General features: G+C 46.9%; 9 protein-coding genes across 9 annotated transcripts; 7 read left to right on the top strand and 2 right to left on the bottom strand.

Moving 5' to 3' along the window:
* Positions 1 to 129: 129 nt before the first annotated feature.
* On the top strand, positions 130 to 1,818 carry N7484_003986 (uncharacterized protein; the record flags this gene model as incomplete). The annotated part of the gene is made up of 1 exon (XM_057114406.1): positions 130 to 1,818. The coding sequence occupies one exon, from the start codon at positions 130 to 132 to the stop codon at positions 1,816 to 1,818; it is 1,689 nt and encodes a 562-aa protein (XP_056974546.1).
* Positions 1,819 to 3,445: 1,627 nt separating this feature from the next.
* N7484_003985 (uncharacterized protein) lies at positions 3,446 to 4,492 on the top strand (the record flags this gene model as incomplete). The annotated part of the gene is made up of 4 exons (XM_057114405.1): positions 3,446 to 3,691; positions 3,735 to 4,024; positions 4,089 to 4,323; positions 4,373 to 4,492. Coding segments are annotated over 4 exons (891 nt in total), but the record flags the coding sequence as incomplete, so codon positions are not given.
* Positions 4,493 to 6,692: 2,200 nt separating this feature from the next.
* N7484_003984 (glycoside hydrolase family 32 protein) lies at positions 6,693 to 8,241 on the top strand (the record flags this gene model as incomplete). Its single annotated transcript, XM_057114404.1, has 2 exons — positions 6,693 to 7,350; positions 7,442 to 8,241. 2 exons carry the CDS (start codon positions 6,693 to 6,695, stop codon positions 8,239 to 8,241), a joined length of 1,458 nt encoding a protein of 485 aa, XP_056974544.1.
* Positions 8,242 to 8,974: 733 nt separating this feature from the next.
* Positions 8,975 to 9,384, top strand: N7484_003983 (uncharacterized protein; the record flags this gene model as incomplete). Its single annotated transcript, XM_057114403.1, has 2 exons — positions 8,975 to 9,100; positions 9,184 to 9,384. 2 exons carry the CDS (start codon positions 8,975 to 8,977, stop codon positions 9,382 to 9,384), a joined length of 327 nt encoding a protein of 108 aa, XP_056974543.1.
* Positions 9,385 to 12,526: 3,142 nt separating this feature from the next.
* Positions 12,527 to 13,291, bottom strand: N7484_003982 (uncharacterized protein; the record flags this gene model as incomplete). The annotated part of the gene is made up of 2 exons (XM_057114402.1): positions 12,527 to 13,193; positions 13,245 to 13,291. 2 exons carry the CDS (start codon positions 13,289 to 13,291, stop codon positions 12,527 to 12,529), a joined length of 714 nt encoding a protein of 237 aa, XP_056974542.1.
* A 2,690-nt stretch (positions 13,292 to 15,981) lies between these two features.
* Positions 15,982 to 17,229, top strand: N7484_003981 (fungal specific transcription factor domain-containing protein; the record flags this gene model as incomplete). The annotated part of the gene is made up of 1 exon (XM_057114401.1): positions 15,982 to 17,229. One exon carries the CDS (start codon positions 15,982 to 15,984, stop codon positions 17,227 to 17,229), a length of 1,248 nt encoding a protein of 415 aa, XP_056974541.1.
* A 138-nt stretch (positions 17,230 to 17,367) lies between these two features.
* N7484_003980 (SDR family NAD(P)-dependent oxidoreductase) lies at positions 17,368 to 18,372 on the bottom strand (the record flags this gene model as incomplete). The annotated part of the gene is made up of 3 exons (XM_057114400.1): positions 17,368 to 17,525; positions 17,590 to 18,151; positions 18,211 to 18,372. The coding sequence occupies 3 exons, from the start codon at positions 18,370 to 18,372 to the stop codon at positions 17,368 to 17,370; spliced, it is 882 nt and encodes a 293-aa protein (XP_056974540.1).
* Positions 18,373 to 18,798: 426 nt separating this feature from the next.
* Positions 18,799 to 19,737, top strand: N7484_003979 (uncharacterized protein; the record flags this gene model as incomplete). Its single annotated transcript, XM_057114399.1, has 3 exons — positions 18,799 to 18,940; positions 19,058 to 19,235; positions 19,404 to 19,737. The coding sequence occupies 3 exons, from the start codon at positions 18,799 to 18,801 to the stop codon at positions 19,735 to 19,737; spliced, it is 654 nt and encodes a 217-aa protein (XP_056974539.1).
* Positions 19,738 to 22,461: 2,724 nt separating this feature from the next.
* Positions 22,462 to 23,948, top strand: N7484_003978 (uncharacterized protein; the record flags this gene model as incomplete). Its single annotated transcript, XM_057114398.1, has 6 exons — positions 22,462 to 22,719; positions 22,772 to 22,808; positions 22,868 to 22,938; positions 23,011 to 23,390; positions 23,452 to 23,513; positions 23,593 to 23,948. Coding segments are annotated over 6 exons (1,164 nt in total), but the record flags the coding sequence as incomplete, so codon positions are not given.
* Positions 23,949 to 24,243: the final 295 nt, after the last annotated feature.

Here is a 24,243-nt window from a genome sequence, read left to right as displayed (position 1 = left end):
GACAGGCTTTTCGGTGAAACAGCCCTTAGTTATATAGAGGACATTAGGGCCCCGTCAACCTTTCCTCCCTCTTCTCATCTAACCCTCCCCCAACAAGCCTTCTCACATGATTGATACGATCGACAAGAAATGAGCGACAATTGCGACGAAAAGCCCGATGCCATCGGCAAAGAGTTCAGCGATGAACTCACACCCGAAGAGCGCGAGCACGAGATCGAGTCACGCGACCAACAGGCCCGTGAGTATCTGGACAACGAATCATTCTACGACCGGATGGCGTTCGCGCAAATACCAGTGTACATAAAGAGCCCTCGCATGCTAGTTGTCACGCTGGGTGTCTTTGCAGCGTTTAGCGGCATGCTGAGTGGTTTAGACCAGTCGGTGATCTCAGGCGCACTGCCTGGTATCCGCAAGCATTTCATCGCGTCAGGCGAGTGGGCGAGCATGGACGATCCGAAATTGTCGAACGATATCTCGCTGATCTCCTCGCTGATGCCTCTAGGCGCAATGGCCGGCGCGCTCATCATGACGCCGCTGAATTTCTACTTTGGACGTCGTAACTCGATTATCATCTCGTGTTTGTGGTACACACTTGGAGGAGGACTTTGCGCGGGCGCCCGCAGTGTTCCAATGCTGTTTGCGGGCCGATTCATTCTAGGTATCGGTATCGGAATTGAAGGCGGCTGTGTCGGTATCTACATCTCTGAATGTGTACCGCCAGAGGTACGTGGCAATCTGGTATCGGTGTACCAGTTGATGATCGCATTCGGAGAGATCATCGGATACGCCGCCGGTGGCGTATTCTTCGACGTCAAGTCTGGTAGCTGGCGCTGGATGCTGGGCTCATCTCTCTTGTTTTCGACAATTCTCCTGGTCGGAATGTGCTTCCTACCCGAATCGCCTCGCTGGCTGGTATCCAAGGGCAAGGATGGCCGCGCGTGGCAGGTGTGGAAGTCGCTGCGCGACTTGGCGGACACGAAAAGCTTGGACGAGTACGTCGCGATGGAGATTACAGTCAAACATGATGTCGAGACAACCGCGAACGAGGCATGGTACAACAGATATCTGGAAGTGTGCAGGAAGCCGCGCAACCGACGGGCACTTGTCTATGCTACGGCAATGATCTTCTTCGGACAGATGACCGGTATCAATGCGGTGATGTACAACATGTCGAACTTGATGGCCAAGATGAATTTCAGTGACCGCGAGTCAGTGCTGATGTCGATGGTGGGCGGTGGCGCGCTGTTCTTGGGAACGGTTCCTGCTGTTTTTACCATGGACAAGTTTGGACGACGCGTGTGGGCACAGAACATTCTGATGTTCATTGTGGGACTTGCGCTGGTGGGCGTCGGTTATCTATACACAAACAACGGTGTCGATTACTTCAATGAGCACAAGTCAATTGCCTTGGGGTTGTTTTTCTCCGGCCTGGTGCTGTACATGGCGTTCTTCGGTGCGTATTCGTGCCTGACCTGGGTAGTACCAGCGGAGAGCTTTGATTTCAACACTCGCAGCCAGGGCATGGCGATCTGCTCTACATTCCTTTATCTATGGTCATTCATCGTAACATACAACTTCGAGGGGATGCAGAAGGCGATGACCTACACCGGTCTGACGATCGGGTTCTTCGGCGGCTTGGCCGCGTTGGGCTTCTTTTACCAGCTGTTCTTCATGCCCGAGACCAAAGACAAAACGCTGGAGGAAATCGACGAGCTGTTCATGATGCCGACGAGCAAGCTCGTTGCGCTGAACATGAGCAATCTGGCCAAGCGGTTCCGCCGGCGACAGCCAGAGCGGATCGACACCCTCAATGCCTGAGATGTTCTCCACGTACCTGACTGTCATTTATGGTACGAAGGGCGAGAAAGCTACTCAAATTGAATATAATGAAAGCATTTGGACCAATTCATGGCCCATCTGCTTTTGGAAGCTTTCTGAAATATAGTTTATATCTGTATATATCTTACGTACTCGCACCTCATGAGAAATGTATTTGCTTCTTTCGAAAGATTCCTCGCCCGTCCTATCCTGTTCCCCTCGTCACTCACCGTGCAGAATTTCCCGCCAAGTTTGTATCGGTGCTCGTCCATGGAAATCTAGAAAAGGAAGTGTCAGTCAAGTGTCAGTCCTCGGCGGGCAGGTTGATTACTTCACGACATTAATAGGACAGGGTCTCATCAATCGAGGATCAATATTTGTCATATCAAAATTGACGGAGGAGGCCCGGTTTTCAGTGCGCTGTCGATCCATGAATCCGTAGATAGTCCTCTGGAAGCACAGTCACCGTGGCCTACCCGTGGTCTTTCGGTGAGATAACATAGTTTAATATTGAGATCGTATTTGTGTTCCTTACAGTAGAGTATATCTCTCGGTAAAAATGAAGTCGCTTTAGTCACCAGGACACTACTCTAGTAAAGACACTCTCGTTGGTAAGTGCGTCGTTACCCCGCTGCACTTAATTATTCAGCCCAGAAGAATATTTCGACCACTGAAAGGCTTAGATTTTATAAATAACATTAGACGGTAGCATCTGGGGCCCACCAGAGAGTATGGACCTCGAGCTAAATAAAATTCTCCAATGTTCCCCCGACAAGCACCTTGATGAAGGCATTGCTCATGATACTCCATGGAAACTCTGACGCCCTTGTCATTTAGCTTTCGGAGGCGCCCAATCCCTCAACAGCAACCAGTAAACTTAGTCTTGTAGTGGAGAGTAAGTGGCCAACCATTGCCATGGGTACCCCGGCGATGGTTGCATGGCTCGTGTCTCGTTCTTGCGCTCGACTCAAGCGAAATAAGCGACAAGACCGGTTAACTCCGAAAGTTTCTCAACCCAAAGCCCACCAATTTCCTATGATCATTCGTGCACCGAGTGCCTTGCCGAGGTCGGTCCGAGATCATCCTAAACCGATCGCGGAGAAGGCTTTCCCCACGTCCGCGTACAACCAAGAGTTGGCATTCTGTACTTTGCACACCTTCCCACGCAGTCATACTCCTCCACACATGCTTTTCAGCCTGCTATCTGATCATATCCATAGAGGACAGTGGCTAATGGGAGATTTGTGGGGGTCTAGTCTATTTCGTACGGCGTCTCCGTGTTGTTGAGCATCGAAGCATAAAACCCCTGCCCTACTTCGCCCTGCTCCGCGAGAGGAAGTTGGGCAAAGTACCGAAATTTCTCCGGGAGCTACCGGTATTGGTGCCTAGGCCTTGCCATATTGCTTGTTGGGGAACCCCCTATGGGTAACCCGCCAGGAACGCATGACTCGGGGTTTGTGGGGAAGGCACTGACCTCGAGGAATTGACTCTTTCCAAACTCTATTAGAATTTAAAATTACAGGAAAACAATGAATAAGTACGACGCCCAGCGGTCCGAAATTTTCTTGTTATTCTCTCCCTCCACAAGCGTTGTCAACCAGTGAGAATGTGACCACGAGCGTCCAGCATGATCTCACATTCGAGTATCAACATCAACGCTTTCCCTAACGTCCATCCCAACCATGTAAAGAGAACTACCCAACGCCCTGTTGATGATCCCGCCGCCCTGGTTCTAGAGGCATGGTCTCAGGGGCTGATGGCGGGCTCCCTTGTAATCATGGCCGCTGTCACAATTGCAAATATGCGACCTGGCGTCCTACTGCATAAATTGATTCTTTTGGAGATATTATACCATTCCCCTGGGCAATTGGCAGTACACTGCATAACCCGCTGCTAAAATCACTGAGATCCGATAGTTGATTCTGGCGACACCCCATGGAACGTTTATCTTCGCCCCAGATCCAGTATACGGATGGTATCTAGCCTCCACCGCGATAGGATTGATTTTCTCCTGGTCTTTGCATAATGTGATTTCATGGATGAAAAACAGACCCTTTATGAGCCGCAAGCTGTCACTTTTCTATATCGGTACTATCATCCTGGCGCAGCCATACTGGGCGACCGAGATATACGCCAACTTCGCCTACTTCAACAATATTAATCTCACTGTCTATGAAAGGATTAGGCCTTGGGAGGCAATGTTTCGGTAGAGCGTCCTCTACCCGTGGCTGTGTTGGCCTCTACCGTCGACTAACAAGTGCTGCATCTAGCGATCCCTGGTGGATTTACACGACCTGTAATCTCTTTTGGGTGATCAAAAAGCACTATAACTTTGGAATAATCGGGCTGGTGCGCGAATGTCCCCGTTTCGGTCTAATGCTGGGATCAATGTGCCTCTCGATTTTCTTTATTGTTGCCGACATCCTCAGCGTGACTGGAATTCTTTCGGCTGCCATGCCCCTGGGCATCAGCCCGTTCTGCAAGGTAAGCTCGCCGACAGGCAACGTTTAGACAACTCTACAAGCACACTAACTAACGAAAGAGTATTTTCTAGCTGTGCTTTATGTTCAAGTGCCTCTGTGACACTATTATCTTAGACGACTTCAAGACTTCGCTGGACAAGCTTAGAGCTCAATGGATGATGCGACAGGGTATACAGGTAGTTCATTCTCTGGGTTAGTACTCTCTCCTGGGCTTTTTGGCCTTGCTACGTACTTTGATCGACAACTCGTCTGACAAATGGGCATTCGTAGACTTTAGAAGCCGCCCGACCTCTTTTTAGGAGCGTCCTTTGCCTAGCAATCGAGATAACCTGCCACTGAAACCTTCGGCCAGTGCGGTACATATAGAGTGATGCTACTATCATACTGCTGGAATACCGGGTTATTTGTAAAGAAGCGATTCTTAGAGCACAGAGAATTAAAGTCTTTATTATAAAATAGTCAGACCGAGCCGGGTAGATGGAGTCCGGAACCTGACACTGAGCTCTATCAGTCACGTATCCAATGATCCCGTGTGGACTACCCCTGCACAGGGTACAGAAGGGTCCCATTTATCAGACAGCTTTCTTCACGGCCTGGTACTCCCTCAACGTCAAGAGAGTGTCGCACATAGTAGCCTATAACTGCCACTGATTCTTTAAGTTTCGCTACTGCTCACCTAGAGTAGTAGGTAGGAGTGGCTACCCCGGTCTCTGAAAGTCTAAAGTTATCACGGATAGCGGAAGTTCTCCAAACCGAGAGTAAAATCGGCGCCCTAACAGGGGTCTGATGCCTGCCAAGGAGCCACTATTGAAATTCCGGCCACCTTCAAAGCTAACGAAAGGACGATACGTCTCCGGACCTCTGCTGTCCGAAGCATGAAATCGCGTGGCTTCTCGCAAGTCCCCATGTTGGATTCGGGCTTAGGTCAAAATGGAGGAGTATACTGTTCAACACACTAGTTCTATAAGATTGCCTGAGAGTATTTTCTCTACAAGAGTCGCAAGGGCAATCTCACGTTCGAGGAGACAAATAAGGATAGAGGAAAAAAGTAAGCAGGCCAAAATACCGCGCGTTCGTATTTCTCTGAGGCCATGGCAGGTCGAAAGTAGGCAAAACTAGAATAACCACAAGGATCTATATCCTAGCATGTTATCGCCCGCCTCTATACTGTAAGCCCTCCACATTACTGCTTTTCAAATTGGACTTTTGGTGGACTATGGGGTACAGCCCGACTGAGGAGTTAGTCTGAAGGGCTAACACGAAATGCGGGGGTTTCCTATATCTCTGATTGGTTGTAGTTACACCGATATTCATCCGAATTTCTGGCATGCGGAGGTAAGCAGCCTCAATTAAACTTTAATGAGACCATTGGCTTTTCATCCTTGGAAACGGGGTTTCCGAATTTCCCCCGAAAACCTCTCAAACGGGGTACAATATAGGCGTTGGAACGGACAGAGGACGGTACCCGAAGATCGCTGAGCAGAATCCATCGGTGTTCGCGGCATTTTCGCCCAACATTGCAGGATTCTGATCGGCAGGTGATGGGTTTAGGATGTGCTGCAACTTTTAGCCACAAGCAGCAATACGCCCGACGCACCACAATAGTGTGGTGATGCAAAGGAAAGGCCACTACTTCCATGATACATTTGAATAAATTTGAGGGAAAAGGAGGTGAATATTTGCTTTAAGCTTAAGTGGAAGGGAGTTGCAATGCAACATATCAATTCTGTCATGTAAATTAAAGCTGGAGAGAATGTTTTCCATATAGTGGTTAGTTCACTTCCATCCAAACTTGATGTTTAATATTCAGAGATTTATAGAATTCCTCCTACGCCATATTCAGAGACCTATAATGACCTTTGATTAGATGAAACGAGAATGTAAATTAGTTAAACTCAACCTGAAGAAGGGGAAAAATAAGCCAGGCATACTTCCAAGGCTTCTCTAGACCGGACGACCGAATAAGGTTGGCGGTGGCGGGATAAGGTCATCGGCTAGCACAAAGGGCTAGTGAAACGGATGACATCGCCAAAAGCACCCAGGGAGATGAGAAGGAGCATGCTACACCCACCACGCCCTGGACCCACCCACCCACACGCCCGCCGAGATCACATCCCGAAGCTATAATGAGAAAAGCCTTTTTTTCGCGCACAATTATGTGCAGTTTCAGCTATCCCGTGCATTCGGTACATGGGCATGCTCAGACGTCTTGCCAAAAAGATGACAATATTGTTTGGCTGCGTTTCCCCGCGCCGTTTGGGAGCAGGAGTATTTATACCCTCTTATTTTCTCATCACTCCTGAATCTTCTCAACCTTCGTTCACGATCGTTTGTACTTGAGATTCATCTTTCATTACCACGCTGCTGTACTTCGTTGCACCTTTCGCAACGATGCTGGCGTTCCATGGCTTTTCATTGCTATCACTCGCCTTGTTTGCCAGTACAGTCCCACTTGCTGCCTGCCAAGCCCGGCCTAGCTATCACATCACCCCCGAAACGAAATGGATGAATGACCCCCAACGTCCGTTCTTCCTCGGGGATGAGTGGCATTTATATTACCTTTACAATTCCGACTTTGTCAGTTCAGACCCCGGTTCAGGCGGGACAGAATGGTATCATGTCACGAGCACCGACATGGTAAACTGGACTCGCCAGGGTGTAGCGATCGAGAAATACAAACCCAATCCTCCCAACGGCGTGAACCTGGGTGACATCGAAACTGGCGGCGCCGTAGTGGATGAAAACAACACAGCTGGTTTTGGTAAAAATGCCGTAGTGGCCATTGTCACGCAGATGGAGAATGGGGTGCAACAACAGGCTCTCTATTATTCAACCGACAATGGCTACAGCTTCACCCCTTACAACGGCAATCCAGTACTGCCAAGCCCAGACCCGGACGCAAAACCCGCATTTCGAGACCCCAAGATCTTTTGGGATGGCGGAGCAAGCAATTGGGCTATGGCACTCTCGGAGGGTGATCATATTGCATTCTATACGTCTCCAGACCTCAAGACCTGGAAGCAGACATCCTCGTTCACTCCAAACACGGGTGCCAATCTGAACCCCCCTCGAGTGCCCAGACCTATATCAGATCGACCTAGACGGGAATTCTACGGAGCGCACCTGAATCCTGGCCGCAGGCGCGAAAGGAAGTACCGTGTATTGGGTCGGGAAATGGGACGGCAATGGCTTCACAGCCACAGACGCGAATCCGCAATTGATGGATAATGGGCCTGACTTCTACGCCACAGTCAGCTGGGATAACCCAGAAGATACATACGGCAGTCGCTATGCAATTGCCTGGATGAATAACTGGGAGTACGCAAATTCGCTACCTTATTACGGGGACTTTGCTGGTCAGCTCAGTATGGTCCGCAAGTTTAAGCTCAAGACCATCATTAATTCTCCTATCCTGGTAAGCAGTCCAATAGCAGGGTATGAAGGAATTTTTGGCTCTGCCAAATCTGTGAGTAATAAGACTATTACAACGGATCCGAAATCTGCATCTCTGCCCAGCGGCTTAACCGACGAGGCATACGTCATCCGCGCAACGGTCTCTAAGGCAGACAGTGACGATGGCAACAAAGTCCGCTTTCGCATCAAGTCCGACGGTGCTTTTAGCACAACCATTGGTTATAGCTTTAACCAGTCCCAAGCGTTTTTGGTGAGAGATTCCGACGGTTCCGCGACAGATTCCATGCCATCGGATGCGAAGAATGCATACGACGCTGTACCTACGGCGCCGAATCCTTCAGGAGGCAGCACGGTCAAGCTGGAAATATATGTGGATTCGAACTCGGTGGAGGTGTTCGTGGATGACGGTGTGGCTGCGCTATCTGCGCTCATTTATCCGAATGAAGCGGCGGAGGGGGTTCTGGTTATGTCCGATATGGGGAGCTTAACGTTAGTGTCGTTTAGCTATGCTGGGTATAAGGCGTAGCTTCTAGCTGTGTGTATAATGTTAACCACTATGTGCTGGAGGATGATCAGAGTAGAAATTAGTCAAACTACTATGTCGCCAGACTGAACTATTAGGAATGGAAAATCTACTTTCGCAAATAAAGAAAAGAAGAAAACTAATATTCTCTATTAGCACGAAACTAGATGGTGATATCAATTCAAGTCCAGAGTACCTGGATTGAAAAGATCATTTATTAATCGATTTACGAATATAGTCCACCGCCATCCAATACGAGGCGTATCGCTCCTAATACGGTCGATATAGTTCTGCACTTTCTTGACAACGTGTGCCCGCCTGCGCTGTATCAAAAACTCGGATTACGCGAATATCTGCAGAAGAAGTCGACCCAAAAGCAAGATCAGATCCAACAAGAGGACGAGGATATAGGGCATCTGCAAATGGCATTTGATTGTATACGTTCTTTCTCCTATGGTTACAACGAGAGTCTAATGCCACTTCAGCTATACGCCATAGACAATTTCATATGGCATTTGTCCTCAGTGGATTTAGCTATGGTTGATCGGGACCAAAAGAGCCAAGTTGGGGAGTATTGGTTCACGAGAAATGAAAGCCTCGACCCTCTTATGATGCCGAAGGCTGGAAGTCATGCCAGCAAAATCTTTTGGCTCAGAGAAAAGGAAATGATCGACGAATTGACTAGATGGCTTCGAGATACAGCGGTGGTATCAAGAGTCACTGACGAGTCTGACCGATGTTGGATTCAGAGCGTCGTTTCAGATCACACAGCCAACGTCCTGTTCAAGCCAGCGGCGATCAGACTGGCTCATCTTTGTTCGGGAGAACCAAGTTCAGAGTTGGATATCCGACGAATCTATTGGTATTTTCAAGAATTTCTACACATGATTAGCCTTCCAATATGGTTTATCGGTTTCTTAATAAATGACTAATAATGAACAATAGATCTCGAGTGGACCCGACAAGGATGAAGATGAGACTGTGTGCATTGGCAGGTTTGAGCAGTGGGCTTACGAGGCACTCCAGCTTCCAGAAAAAGACACGTTATGGCACACACAGATGGCCATTGTTTATACGCAGCAGAAGTGCACGAAAGATGCCATCGAACGCTCTAAGCTAGCTTTGAATATGGATCCTAACATTTAGAGAGCATCCGTTTGCGTTGCAAAACTTGCTCCACTAAAGGAAGCGATTGAGATATTGCAAACAGTACTCAGTCATCAAAGCAAGGATATGGGTTGGATGAAGGATCCATCCCACGTGAAAGTTCTTGGTGATTTAAAATATGAGTTGGCAGAGAAATGTTGGGGAAATGAGCAGTTCGATCTTGCCATCCCAATTTATGCTGCGTCCTTAAAACAAGCCCCACAACGCAGGAGCGGAGTTTACCTACTCTTCAAAAGCTACCTAGAAAAGATTCAAGAGGCTGCGCTTATTTCTCTTATCGAGGAGACCTCAGCGATCGAGAGTAGAAAATATTTTGCCGACCTGGTGATGGAAATCGAGCGCTTTTCTAAACTTGAAATGCTTCATTCGAAGGTTCGCGATGCTGCCATCATAACAAAGCAATTTAGTGTTTTTGATACACTATACGAGCCTGCAATCCGAAAGGGTGAGAAGATAGACAACCAGGAAGCCTTGTGCTAGGTGAGATATTTGTATGGAGAAGGTCTTTATTATGAACACAATAGACGTGAAGAGAAAAGTGATCGAGCTGTTAGAGACTTCCTTTTCGAACTATCTCGCAACATCTGACTCGGATAATCGGTTTTACATGTTGAACGAATTAATTGCCAAGTTGGCCCTTCTCTATCTACAAAGAGCCCTTGTCGCCAAGGCAAACTCGGAGTCAAACACCGTGGCAAACTATCTTTCCAGACTTTCAAAAAAGTTGCCGGAAAGGGTGGCTGCGTCTCAGCTTGATTTCCCACTCCATCTCTGGCTGGCTCGATATTACCATCTATATGGTGATGATGCAAAGGCTCGATAGACGGTGCAAAGTTCCCTTCAGGTAGTCATCGAGCTTCTATCTGATGAAGAAGAATGGAACGATAAGTACGCGTTTAAAAAAGCTCACTCGGTTTTTACATCTCTCGGTAATGACAAAAACGCATTGACTGCCCTAGCCATGGAGACGCGTGAAACTCAATTTGGACAGGTTTTACTATGCACCAGCGGCTGCGGTTAGTGTTGGAATCCTCCGAGCGAGATGTGGATCTGCAAGCACTACGTAAATGTGTTTCTGGATGATGACTATCTAACAGATCTCAAGAAGGGTCAATTGAAATAGAACGTCTGTCATCTAGATCATGATTTTGTGAGGGTTCCCGGATGGGAGGGAGGCTGGTTAGACTCGTTGCTAAAGAATATGGTACCGTGGGGTGACCAGACCATCGCCTTAGATGAGTAGAAATAGGAGATCTAAAAGGTAAACTTTGATTTAAATACTTGATTAAATATAGCATTTACCGTTACGGAATAATTAACTCCGTTAATAAGCATAATATATAATGTAATTTATGGATTTTTATTAGCTGAAGAGTCGCTAAATCTAGTTTATCTAGATCCTTTAGAGGAGCTGCTAGTCTAAGGGTTACTATCTAGTTAAGGGGGCCTAAAAAGACTAAGATGGTAAGGTGATAAGATTACCTTTTCCAACGAGGCAAAAAAAAAAAAAAAAAAAAAAAAAAAAAAAAAAACAAAGAATCTAAAAAAATATACGTAATATAATTAACGTTAATACTAGAATGCTACTAAGATAAGGAGTCTAAGTTAGTTAGAGTCTTATTCGATTATGTTCTAAAAGGGCTATAGAAAGTTTAGGCGGGAAAAATAGAATATATAGATAGTATTTCATAAGCCTACGCTTATACCTAATAATATATATAATTCTAATCTATACCTCTAACTCTTACGCTAGTTAGTTAGTAGTATAGTGGGTAACTATATATAGACCCTAACTATTATATGTTTTTGTTTTTTAATCTTTTAAATTCATCGAGGAAAGTTCCCTTACCGCCCTTATATTTAACCTATAAACCTAAATGCCCTAAATACCACTATTTTACACCTAAGTATCCTATATAGCCCCGAGGCACTAACGTGGCTTCCCCTCCTATAATAACTACTTCCTTATAGGTGCGTTATTTAATCACACTTTCGGCCACGTTTTTTCCAAAAGGACATAGTGAGAATCTTAACGGATGGAAAGCGAGATGTCTTATTTTTAGACTCTATTTACTTTCGTATCGGCGAAGGGCTACGTGGCGTAAATTCACACATTATACTAAAAAGTGTACTAGGGTAATTAAGAGGATCGATTAAAGCATTATGCTTAGTTGGCTATTGAAACTAGAAGACAGGAGTGATTTACGTAGGAGGGTAATTTAGGTTCCTGCTAAGCCTTTGCGGTCCATATACTTACTAAGCGGTTATATGTCAATAGCGGAGAATATAAGAGTGGCTAATAGTTAGCGGTCCTTAGGTCCAGGTGGGCCTTGGTACGTGTATATACACAATCAAATAGCCATAGAGAGTATATGTTGGAGATATATACTATAGATCCTTATGAAAGCGCGAGTTTTAAGCTTTGGGGACCGGCAGGTAAGTTTCTCTCAGCCGTATGAGATGGTTTCGCCATCAAGCAGGTCTTCCTTATTTGTTTGGAAGTCATGCTCATTGACCTTGTCAAGGATTGTCCATTCTTCCTCACCAAGAGAAACCTTTACGCCGGGCGCGACGATTCGCTCTGAAAACCAGGTAGTAGGAGCCATGATGATAGTAGCAAGCGTGCAAAGGCACGTTAGATGTTTGTGAGGTCGGCAGTGTGTTTGGAGTAGATCTGTTGTGCTAATCCACCACCACGTTTCGATCGACCACCATTCATGACGCCATCCACTCAACCTCCCAATATCCGAAGGGTTGACGGAGTCTGCTACTGAATTAATATTGTTACCGCGCACGAGTGATCCAAGACAATAAGATTAGATTTGCTTTCTTCTTCGGGTTCTATTCCTTCAGATCGGACTCTTATGAGAGACTGAAAATTCGGAACGAGCTTCAGTAAAGTATTACAAAACAGGTGTCAGATATAGCTCCAGCTAGTCAACTGCAATCGCTCTGCCAGTACTTGTATGGAGATCTAAAATGGGCAGTTCGGCTCTTCAAAAAGCTCAAGCCCCTTTCCATGGAATTTGAGTAAAGCTTTTCAACCGATGTAAAATAAATAGAATCGGAGCCAACGAGCTGATACCGCAAGCCACGAGTAAGAAAATTGGTAGTTCTCAAATCACGTCGTATCATCATCCGGTATGTTAGATAATAGTGGCGTATCCTCGCTCAAGACAGGATTGGTTTCGTGAGTAGCGGAAGTTTTACGTACGTAAAAGCATAAAGCCAAAATAATGCCATCCTGGCATCCTTTGATGATTAGGTTGATGCATGGATTCCATCCAGCAAACCAGCCGACCGGTTGCGTGATTTCGTCTAATATTCCATACCGTACCGCTAGTGACGCCGCCACTAAGAAGTAAGTTGGAATTCGAATTGCCATCGTAAGAAAACTAAGGCTTCCCACGCTTCCCAGCTTCCAGGTGTAGTACAGCTGCGGCAGGCTGTAAACGAGAGTGAGAACCGTTGAGAGTCCTACGGTTCCGAAGGACCAGCATTGAATCAAGATGTAGTAACCTGGGGACAGGATTCGTGGATTGATGGCAAAAAATATCGAGGGAATAAGCGGTACGACGTCGAGACAAACTCCAAGGACTATTTTCAGCCGCCAAGAGGGAGACATTAGACGCCGATAGCGTTGTCCATGTTCCTGTGACTGATCCTGGTGCTGTGATTGATTCTGTTGGCCATTGTCGTTTTCCTCCCGTTCCTGCTCCTGTTCTTCCTCCTGTTGCTGTTCTGGATCGACAGATCGGTCTGAGTAATAGTACCAGTAGAGTATGAGTCTGTAAAGCTCCTTTTAGTACTTGTTATGGCGCTTAGAGAGGGGGTCTTACATGGCGTGCGAGCCGGTATAGTCAGCTGCAAATGACCAGATATCCATCATTTCCATGAGACATTTACCAGTTACTTTGCGTTCTCGACAAGACTGTTGCATCCGCCATGATGAGGGAAGCACTAGGATGTTGGCGAGACAGCTTGAGGAGTAAACCGAGCCAATGAAAACAAATATAGGAGATATGCCATCTATGTTGCGGCGACTTTTGATGCGCCAAGCCTGAGGGGCATAGGATAGAAGAATCAACACGACAAGGAGGCTAGTGGAGTCAGTCAGTATTCCGAAGTGACCTCAGAGAAGTCAGCCTCACAAATTCAGTGTTTCTCCCAATGTAGAGGACTGGAACGCGTCTCTGTGTTCGTGGTCTAGCGTGTCCATTATATATGATACAGTGGCCAGGCGATGATATTCAGTGATGAATGACGATGAGAAGCATATGTCAAGGCTGCCATAATGACATGTTGGACTAGAAAGTGGGGGCCCAACTTCGCATTTTCCTTGGCGGCGTGGTGCTTGGATCCCGTTCAATTCTGGGGCCGTAACGCCCTTGTTTCAATAGTTAATAATTCAAGGAAGTAATTTGTCTCACCTACGCTGCTTTCCTGGCTCAGACCGAAGCTCGATGTTATGTGAAAGTGTCATTTACCAATAATTGGATCTGAGTCTGAAGGTCACGAACATGTGCTTTCAAGCTCAATCAGTCTCTGCCGATGCAAGGACACGATGCTTCACATAATAGAGAGATGTTTTGCCGAGGGACGCTCGAAAGAAAATTGGACAATCCCCCACCCCCCACACTAGTATAAGTCACGTCCCATCTGGAGCCATGCCAGGCATTGCGCAATGTGACCAATCGACCTATATCTGTTTGGGCGTTGTACCCAGGGGCCCTTTGTAATATGCATCAACCGTTGGTAAGGAGTCTACGAACCCAGATATCGTCAGTGGTGTATGTTGTCGAGCGAGAGTAACAGGAGTGGCGCTGTTGATAAGGGCGAATGTGAAATGAGTAAGGGGATCTGTAGGGTCCGAGTAGGTGAGGATTGAAGGACCGTGGATTTCAACCCTGATGTGGCGACCTATGTTGAGTTTATCAGAAGTCATATCATCATTGGCCAAAGGATTCTGATGGATGAGCGGAGCAAAAAAAAGAAGCAGAGCAGGAGGCAAGGAAAGCATCGTGTATCCGGCAGTTCTGATATTAACCATTTTATTGTCCAAGGACAGAGGCGCTAGGCAGACGGGCCTGTGCAACAAATTAGTATCAAGGTTGGCTCTTGTGTCACAGTAACACAACCGTTCTTGGCGTCCTGCCTTGAGCCCTGCCGCCTCAAGCTAATTCACCTATGCTATGGTAAATCCCCTTGGAATTTGCAACGGCGCCTTTTCCTGCACGGCCTGGATGTTCAGGTGAAGAATATTCAAGTGGGTGAACATGTGCCCGGATTACCCTGAAGAGGGCTGAATAAAGCGCAGGCGGTGTTTCTGTATTTCGAAATCCCAATAACTAACAAGCACTAGTGAGCATTGGCTAGTTATATTCTCCTCTAAGTTGCGATCGATTTGCAAATAAAGCATAGTGGTATGGATCAAATCAACGTATACTGCTCTATCGTAGGTTTTATTCTTTGAGCTTCTCCTTATTGAAATGCGTCAAAGCATATTCCAAGAACGTGCAATAGAGCTTACAACAATAGTGATAAAGAATTGCAAAGTGTGGAGCTGCAGCTTCTTTCTTTCCTATTGGTTGTGGTTCCTCTGTTAACGATTGGACGGGAATCAAAAAAAGCCACTCCTCCAAACCCACCTTGGTATCCACGATCAGCAATGGCATCAACATTTGACCCCTCACTACAATTCCTTCCGGTAATGCGAAACCTCCACTGACGGCCGAACTTAGGCCAAGTTACTCCTTCGTCATGTTCTACAATTTTAAACCTCCGCGATCAGCTCTGTTGACGAAGAGAAGGAGAGTGCGACGAGCATGCGATTTCTGTCGCGAGCATCGTGTTCGCTGCGATGGCATGTTACCATGCTCACAGTGTGTGTCAAACAAAACCAAGTGCGTGAAACCTACTGTTTTATCGCCACCTCGCCGCGTTAGAGCCCAGAATATCCGCCCATCTGTCGCCTCCTGCGCTCAGTCTCCCCAGTTAGTAAACTCGTTAGGCCCCATTGACTTGCCAAGGGTCCCGACTCATGAAGTCGTCCGCCAACCGGATTGCTTCACTGGGTTTATTTCGCGGATCCATACATTTTGTTCCGTAGTATCGCAGATGTCAGCACAATCATCTCCAGAGTCTAGTGAACCATTGTCTCCGGAGACCTCATATTCGACTCCAGAATTAATTCAAGATGCAGAGCAGATTCTGACGCAGCCGAGTCCGGCTGACTTGCGAAACCTCCAAGAAAGAATTCTAGATATATTCTGGACACGCTACCAGTGCTTGGTACCAATTGTGACGCAAGCAGATCTTGAGCCAGAACCAAAGTGCGAGCCTTTACGGAATGCTCTGATGGCGTACTGTTTGCAAGCAGTCTATCATTGCGGACTTCATCACCGTCTACTAGGCGCCAGGACAGAAGCAATTGAGGCCCAAGAATCTTTTTCCAACAAACAGCAGAGCCCCCTCGTGATTTTGTTCGCTTTTTACTTCCAGAAAGCCTTGGCGATAAACAGTCACTATCTCCTTTATGCGAAACCATCTGTGTCGGACATAAAACGCCACATTCTGATGGCCCTGTTTTTGTTGAATTGTGGAGAGGCTCTGGCCGCCTACAACATCACGGGGGCGGCCATTCGACTTGCGCAGTCACTTGACTTGCAAAACCCACCAGCATCTCACATTAATGCGGAAGAGGCCGATATATATGGTCGCGTGTGGTGGATGTTGGTTCACCTCGATTTTCGCTGCTCGAGATACCTGGGCAAACCCATGGTTGTCACAATTAGAGACACTAAAATTGCTATGCCAAGTTGTAATCCATCCACTGACCCAGCCATATCGGAGCTGGCCTTTCACTCAGCGACTATCAACCTAACAATGGTTGGTAAAAATGTTACCGAGTCCTTGGCGGCCCGCCACGAGACACTCAACACGAACGATTTCATCAGACGTATCGAACTGTCTGCTGAGCATCTCACTCACGAAATTTGTCGCTTGTATGAATGGAAAGACCATATAAAGAAAATGGAGCCATTCAAAAACCTAGTGCTTGTCGGTAGCGCCAATCAATCTCAGATTCACGCAGCCGGGAAAGATTCGAAACGTGATGACGATGCATGGATGTATCAACAATCCCCCACTCGCATCTTGCAACACACTCTTCTCGAACTCCAATTTCATGACCTTGTTATTTGGTTTCACCGCCCATTTATACAGTTTCCGAGTTGTGACCTGGTTCCTCAACGCAGCCCAAGAGCTGACATCCATGCGACAACAGCTCTTCAACACGCTTTGAAGGCTACAGAGATCGTGCACCGGCGCATGCTAAATCACGATGCTCTTTATGGATGCTCTGATGTCTATCAATACGTCTGGAATGCAGTCGTGACTCTAGTAGGCTTTCTATTAGCCTATCCTTTGTGCTACTGGTTCCCCGTCGCCCGACAACATGTCGAGTTATCCTTTCGGGTTTTTGAAACAGCAAAGACGTCAAATCCCATTGCATCTCGGGCTGTTACCCTGACTCGTTATCTCTTAGGTCGCGTCGATGCACTCATGGAAGTCCTCAATGCGCAGGCTTCTTCATCCCATGTGTGTGTCCAATCGGCAGTTGATGAGCAAATTGCGGAGAATTGGAATCGAGTGGACCTGGAACAACCATCTGGTCCTTCTTTGCCTGATTCCGAACCAGATGCTCTATGGTCCTGGGCTGACACGGTAGATCCCAAGGCTTGGTCGGGCTACTGTCATGAAATCAATGATATGCTAATAGATATTCCTGAGATTCCTCAGGGGATGAATCATTTCTCTCTGTAACGGCAGAATTTCTTTGGCTAACATACTTTGTTGTTTCTCTTTCTCTTTGTTCCATTCCTATGATTCTGTACATATAAATATTTCATTGCGCATTCAGTTCCCGTCACCTCCATGGTCTCCACTGGTTTGGAGCTTTTTTCAGACAAATTGTCCAATCTGCAACTTATCCGAAGAAGCAAACTCAGATTGTCGAGTCTCCAGCTCTTCCAAATCCCAGTTAACGGATAGGTGACGGCCATTGAGATAGGTTGGACGCTTAGTCGCCAGGTATACCGTCACGGCTCCGGTCAATTCGGCTATACGACAAGTAAAGGTTAACGATGACAAACCACCAAGAAATCAAGGCATATTATGACATACCACTATCTCTCGCGAATGGCTTAAACGATTCCAACGTCATGCTCGTAAGGACAATGCCCGGCGATAGACTATAGGCTGTGACATGAGGGTTCTCGGCGGTGACAAACTCAGTAAACTTGGCCACACCCAGTTTGCTAATGAAGTAACTGCTTAGTGTCGGCGGTGTCAACGCGATTGAGCTGATCAAGTTTACTACTGTGGGCTTGACCTGTGGCGTCTGAGTGGTCAAACGCAAAAATGCTGCCGTGACATGGTATGTACCACGCACGTTGATCTCAAAGTCATTCCACCAGGTGACGGAATCGGACTCCACAATGGGGGCACCAGGTGCGAAGACTCCAGCGTTGTTTACTAGGGTGTGGGCAGTCCCAAACTTATCTTTGATGACGTCGAAGGTGCGGGCCACCGCTTTTTCATCGACTATATCAGTGGGAAGCGTAAGGATCTCAACAGAAGGGAACTCCGCTTGGACGACCTTTTTGGTTTCCTCTGCAGATGACATGGATAAGGTGATCAGCACTAGTCCCTTCACGCCGGATTGGGCGTGGCTTCTTGCGATTGCCTATGACATAAAACTGTTAGACTCAGAATTGAGGATTCTCTTTCTGGATAGCCACCCACCCTGCCAATTCCCTTTCCCGCGCCCGTGATAATAGTCACTCTGTCTTCCTGGGAGAATCGCGGTTTCGATGGCTCAATGGCTGAATAAACATCTCGGTAGTAGGTCTTGGTGATCGAACCCTCTCGGGTGAATTGATCAGGGTCAATGGGAGAGTCAGACATGGCGGGGTATGAATTGAACAGATGCTAGAATGATGAGAGTGGAAGGTAGAACCCCTCCTGTCTATATAGGCCCTAGCCCGTCTCTTTGTATTCTGGGTTATCGCCAAATTATTCAATTCTTACAAATCTCAATGTTGCATAGCGCTAGATGACGCTAGATGAGATTTCTCCACTTGGGTCTTCACTTGCTCCACTGGGTGACACTGCTCGACACGCGCTAACCAAAGGGAGTAATTGTTACTCCTTTGGATAATGCATTCCACACTGTTTCATTCCGGGTGACAGGGAAGGGTACAGGGAATGATTTTTGGATTCATATAGCAATTCAACTCACATGAAAATGCCTCATGACTAGCTATCCTAATTTGAGTCTGCCCAGCAGTTACGGCCAACCCAACGGTACTAACGGAGCCCCAGGATCAAAACATGATCGATAAAATAAACGATGAGGCCGAGGAAATTGGTCAATTTGTGGACAATTTCCTAGCTCGTCAGATTGGCGCGTCGCAGAGCCACGGCGACATTATTTTTGAGAACCTTTCCGTGATTGGAGCAGGCGTTGAATTTTGTTCGCTCTGTGTTTGAACTTTTCTTGTTTTGAATCACTGACCACTCATGATTCCATACAGCACTAGCTCCTCAATAGTGCCTTCGAGGCATCGACTCCTGAAACTTGCTAATCCAGCTAGCTGGTGGTCCAGCAAATCTGTTCCAACTTTGGTCCTGCTCCACAAGTTGACTGGCTCGATTTGCCAAGGAGAGATGCTCATGGTTGTTGGGCAACCTGGCAGTGGTTGTACAAATTTTCTCAGGGCCCTGGCCGACATGCGGGAAGAGTACTTTGCTATAGAGGGCAATGCCAGGTATGTTTCCTTTGATGCAGCGGCAGCGAGGAAGAACAAATTCGATTAAATTGCTTTCGTCGGTATCCCGCCGACTTCAAAATAAGGAGAATAGAACTAATTTGGATGTATGTAAGACCAATCTCCTTGACGGTCTTGCGCAGAGAAACCAAATTATTGTCTGGAGAGCTTTATCTCAATGGGGGTTCAACTCCCGGCATCAATGGGTCGTCACGCTGGCTTCTTTCACCAAAATGATTCACATCTCGATTCGACAACGGTACGAGAAGCACTCCAGCTGAGTGCGCGACTTCGCCGCTCGGAAGAGGTTCCTCTGGAAAATAAAACGGGGCATGTTTATATGGTCATCAAGCTTTTAGAAATAGAAGATAATGCTGATGCCATCATCGGTGTTCCAGGCGCGGGACTAGATTTGGAGAGGCGTAAGCGTCTCAGTATCGGAGTTGAGCTGGCGGCTAAGCCGAATATTCTTCTGTTCCTGGATGAGCCACTTCGGTTTTAGATGGCAATTCGGCTCTTTCAACTGTCCAACTCACGAGGAAGCTGTCCACGCATGTCGGACAAACGATTTTGTGCACGATCCACCAGCCATCTTTCCAGATGATTGAGCAATTTGACTCATTTTTACTTTTGATCCCTGGGGGAGACGGCGTACTTTGGCCCCATTGGCCCTCAATGCAAAACAATTCTCAATTACTTCGCTCACTATATACGCCGCTGCAACGATACAGAGAATCCGGCTGAGTATCTGCTGGATGTCAGCGCAGACTCCCAGGAAGACTGGTTTCGAGTATGTTCATTCCCTCATTCCCATCCTTATCTTCCCGAGCAGATATGGCAAGACTCCCCCGAGTTCGTAGCTACACAACAGGATCTTCAAAGCCTGCTAATAAAGAAAGTAATTGCAATCTCTGCAGGATCAGATCGAGCTTATGCCGCCTCTTATGTCGAGCAGCTCAGAGTGATCACTCAATGCGCCTTCACCAATTACTGGCGCGACTCGAACTAGGTGCTGGGGAGGATTCAGCTTAACATTTGGATGGGGGCTGATGAACGGATTGACCTTCCTCTAACTATCCAGAGACCTGACAGACTCTCGTGGCCGCATGTTCTCCATCTTCGTGGGTGTCATAACCGGGCCTATTCTCAGTCTTCAGATCGGACCAATTCCTAGCTCGCAAGACCGAGTCCCGCGTCTATCATTGGAGCGTGTTCACAATTAGCGCCTTGCTAGTGGAGCTCACATTCACGCTATTCGGAGGCCTGATATACTGGCTTTTATGGTACCAGTTGGTGGGATATTTCACCATCTCGACGCGTGCGGGCTATGCATTTTTCATGTATGAGCTCTATTCCCTCTTCGTGGCCAGTCTGGCCCAATTTACAGCTTCCATATTCCCACCACCCAGGCTGCACAGGTCAACACCGGCTTTGTGTGGCTGGTAGTGAATACCTTCAACGGTCTTCTCGCCGCCGCCGCCTTTGACCCTGCGCGGTTGGCGCTGATTCTACAACATCTCCCCACTGTATTATTTCATCGAAGGTATCAGTACCAACGCCATGCGCGCACTGGACATCATTGGTAAAGACTCAGAGCTAAGTGCATTTAATGCCCCATCATCGGAAACCTGCGGCTCCTACGCCGCCACGTTCTTCGGCCAGTCCAATTTGACAGGGTACCTGGTGGATGCCAGTGCGACGGGCCAGTGCGATTATTGCAGGTACATCAATGTAGATCAATATGTGAGTTGCGTCTTTCCCGTCTCCAGTCTTTGTTTTTATATTTTGGGTCATCTCTTCCGGAAATACCCCTTTGAATTCAGATCTCGCTAAGGAAAACCCCACTTAGGTCAAACAATATGGTTTTAGCTATTCGCAGAGAAGCCGGAATGTGGGGATCTTCATTGGGTTCCTCCCTGTTCAATTACATAATGGCTGTTGTGGCGACGTATTTCATCTTCATCTTCAACAGGCGGACGAGGTCAGTGTGATGCATAGTGTCCTGGACTGAGTAGGCTCGTACTGTATACTTGATACTTTGAATTCATAGACCACTGAGTACTTGTAAGAGGCCATTTTAAGGTTAGAGTTTTGTGTTCAAGTAGACAGCGTCGCAGCCTAAATCACGTGTGCGTGTGGACCCATTACATCTATTATCTTAAGCATAATAATCATGTATCCTCTCCTAGTGAGCTGCCGGGTTACCGAAGGTGGAGTCCTCTCGCCTTGGGTAAATTAGAAGCCCAAATATAGCATCTCGGAGGACATGATACTAAGCATTAATCGAAATCGGTTGCCTCGATCGTCTGGTTCGAAAGCGTTCCCCATTATAACAGGGAAAACTTGAGAGAGAGGTTAGTTGCTGCTCTCCGTTTGTCTTGGGATCGGTGCTTCGTCTTTATTTCCTTGCTCTGCTTCTCTCCACCCACGCAATATAATCTTTTGCTATTCGCTTCGTTCATTCCTGCCCACAAGTCTGACTACAGTAGAAGTGAGCCCGTCCTCTTTTCTCTTTTTTGTTGTTGTTTTTTTTTTTTCTTTCCTTCTCGAATGCGAGTCTCCTCTGACCCTCAGCTTGTTGTGCTGATATAATTTATTTCTAACCGCTACTGAGGTGGGCCGCATGCGTGGGGCGCGCTATCCCTATTCACATAGCGGTAATTGGCTGATATGTATTAGCTGTGGGGTCGCATGTCTGATTAGCAATTTTTTCCGATTATGCCCCCCATTTCTGTGAGGTTGACCGTTCGATTCACCGCCTTTACATGGTCCTGTACTGTATGCTAGGCTGTAATCATAAGCCCTGTGACAATGATTAATTAGTTAGGCTCCAGCACCCTGAGCATAAGCTGTCATACTGGTGGGTATCATTGCTTATATAAGCCTTGTGATTGGTGGTTTTGACTGTCTTTCTGCATGGGTAATTCCGGGATTGTTAAAATTCTGCCCGCCAAATGTCGGACAAATCTGCCAAAAAAGGCCTATGACCCCATGCCCACTATTGATCACCGTAATCTCCAGCCATTAAGGTCAAGGTGAGTTTCAGGAAGCTTAGCCAAGCCAGCAAAAGCCGATGTCTCCGTAATCCTTTACTGCTAGATGAAACAAATCCAGTGTCTGGCAAGTCAAAGAGCGGCGCAACTTCTGCATATAGACATTTTCACCGTTTGGACTCCGCCATGTCTCCCCTGACAGCCTCGTAAACGTAAAGATTTCTTGAATCAGTATATTTCTTTCTTTTTCCAAACTTCCTTCCACATTTTTCTTGTATGGCGCCATGGAGGGTATAATGGGATCTATTTTGGCAAGGCATCTTTCGGCTGAGCGCATAGCATACTTGGCGCAATCCCGGATTCCTGATATTATCGCTTGCAATGTTATTTTGCTTGTGTTCGCAACCGGTGGTTTGCTGATCCGACTATTTGTCAGAGTTCGCTATCTCACTGGGATAAATCTAGATGATTTGGTTTGTATGACTAGCTGGGTAAGCTATCTTTTCATAACCCTTCCGGATTGTCTACTTATCCATGCTCTAGGTATTTACTTTTGTTCTATGCTTCACTGCAATGCTAAGTAAGTCCGCAATACGGCAGTGCAGCGAGCCTATCAGCGTGATGCTAAATTTCACTCAGTGACCAAATATGGGTTCGGTAAACATATCGGAACTGTGTCAAACTTCGATGATCGAGCTATGTTCCTCAAGGTATGACTGTGAAGATTCCCAGGCGCAGAAATTCAAATCGGAATATTTCTGACTGATTGATTCTTGTTATAGCTCGATTTTGTTTCGATGCTCGCCTACGTTCTCGCCCTCGGTACGATAAAGATGTCTTTTTGCCTCCTATATCTTCATATTTTCCCAGGGGACAAATTCCGCACTGTCTGCTGGTGGGTTCTCGCAATCATTGTGGCACAAAGCACCGCGGAGACTCTGGTTGTGCTTTTCCAATGCACGCCTATTCACAAGGCTTGGGACGCCACGGGTCTTGTGGAAGGTACCTGTGTCAATATGAACGCATTCTACTACGCCAACTTTGCGGTCAAGCTTGCCAGTGACCTAGCCTTATTCACTATGCCAATTCCAAAGCTAGTCAAATTGAAGATGTCGGTAGGCAAGCGGGCAGGCTTGGTGGTGATGTTTAGCTTGGGTCTTCTGTAAGTCTCTATTTTGCGCCACTTTCGGCACCAAAGGGCTCTATAAAACTTACCTAATTAGCGTATGCATCACGAGCATCATCCGAATCAGTTATCTGAATACCTTCGAAGTGGATCATACTTGTAGGTCAAAGTCAACCGTTTCTTCTCTTTGAATCCTGGAGATTGAATCATGACTGACGAATCCTTTTAAAACGCTTAGGGTCAATGGTCAATGCCATGAACTGGTCCTGCGTGGAAGTCGCCGTCGCCCTTTTTATCGCGTGCATTCCCTCTTTCAACACCTTGATCATCTTTCGCTTCCCAAGGTTACAACAGTTATTGGGTCTTCCGAGCAACAAGCGTGACGGGACAGGCAAGTCAAAGACATACGGTAGTTCGAGCCGTCGAGTCTACAATAGTTTTTCAGTCGAGGCAAATAACAGTCTCAATCTGAAGTCAATAACTCGCCACGTTCATACAGACGTGGAATCTAGCCCCAATGGCTCGCAAGAGCGCATAATGTATGCGGGAATGCAGGAGGCAACAAGGGTTAGTGTGAACGACAAGAGTGTTTGATGCTAGATGATTTGAAATTTGATTCGCCAATGGCTTGTTTGTCAAAATTTCTTACTGAAATTTCCACAACTAGAGTGCCATTATTTGTTGCACGTCAGAGGTAGACTTACACACAAGCGGCGCGTTAGGTTGGCTTGAATCAAGCGAGATTACATGTGTATTAAAATCTGGAAAATCAAATAAAGTGGAATGCTGCCCGAACTAAAACTACTATATGGCACCATACATTGTTAGAATTGACCAAACGACGTTTTGTGGTATTTGATGCAAGACGCTAACTATTTCTGGCAATGGC

Source organism: Penicillium longicatenatum, assembly GCF_028827895.1.
Source record: "Penicillium longicatenatum strain IBT 33135 chromosome Unknown contig_2_segment0_segment0, whole genome shotgun sequence".
NCBI classification, from domain to species: Eukaryota; Fungi; Ascomycota; class Eurotiomycetes; order Eurotiales; family Aspergillaceae; genus Penicillium; species Penicillium longicatenatum.
Note: the sequence above shows the minus strand (reverse complement) of the source record. Positions and strands in the feature narration are given on the sequence as shown.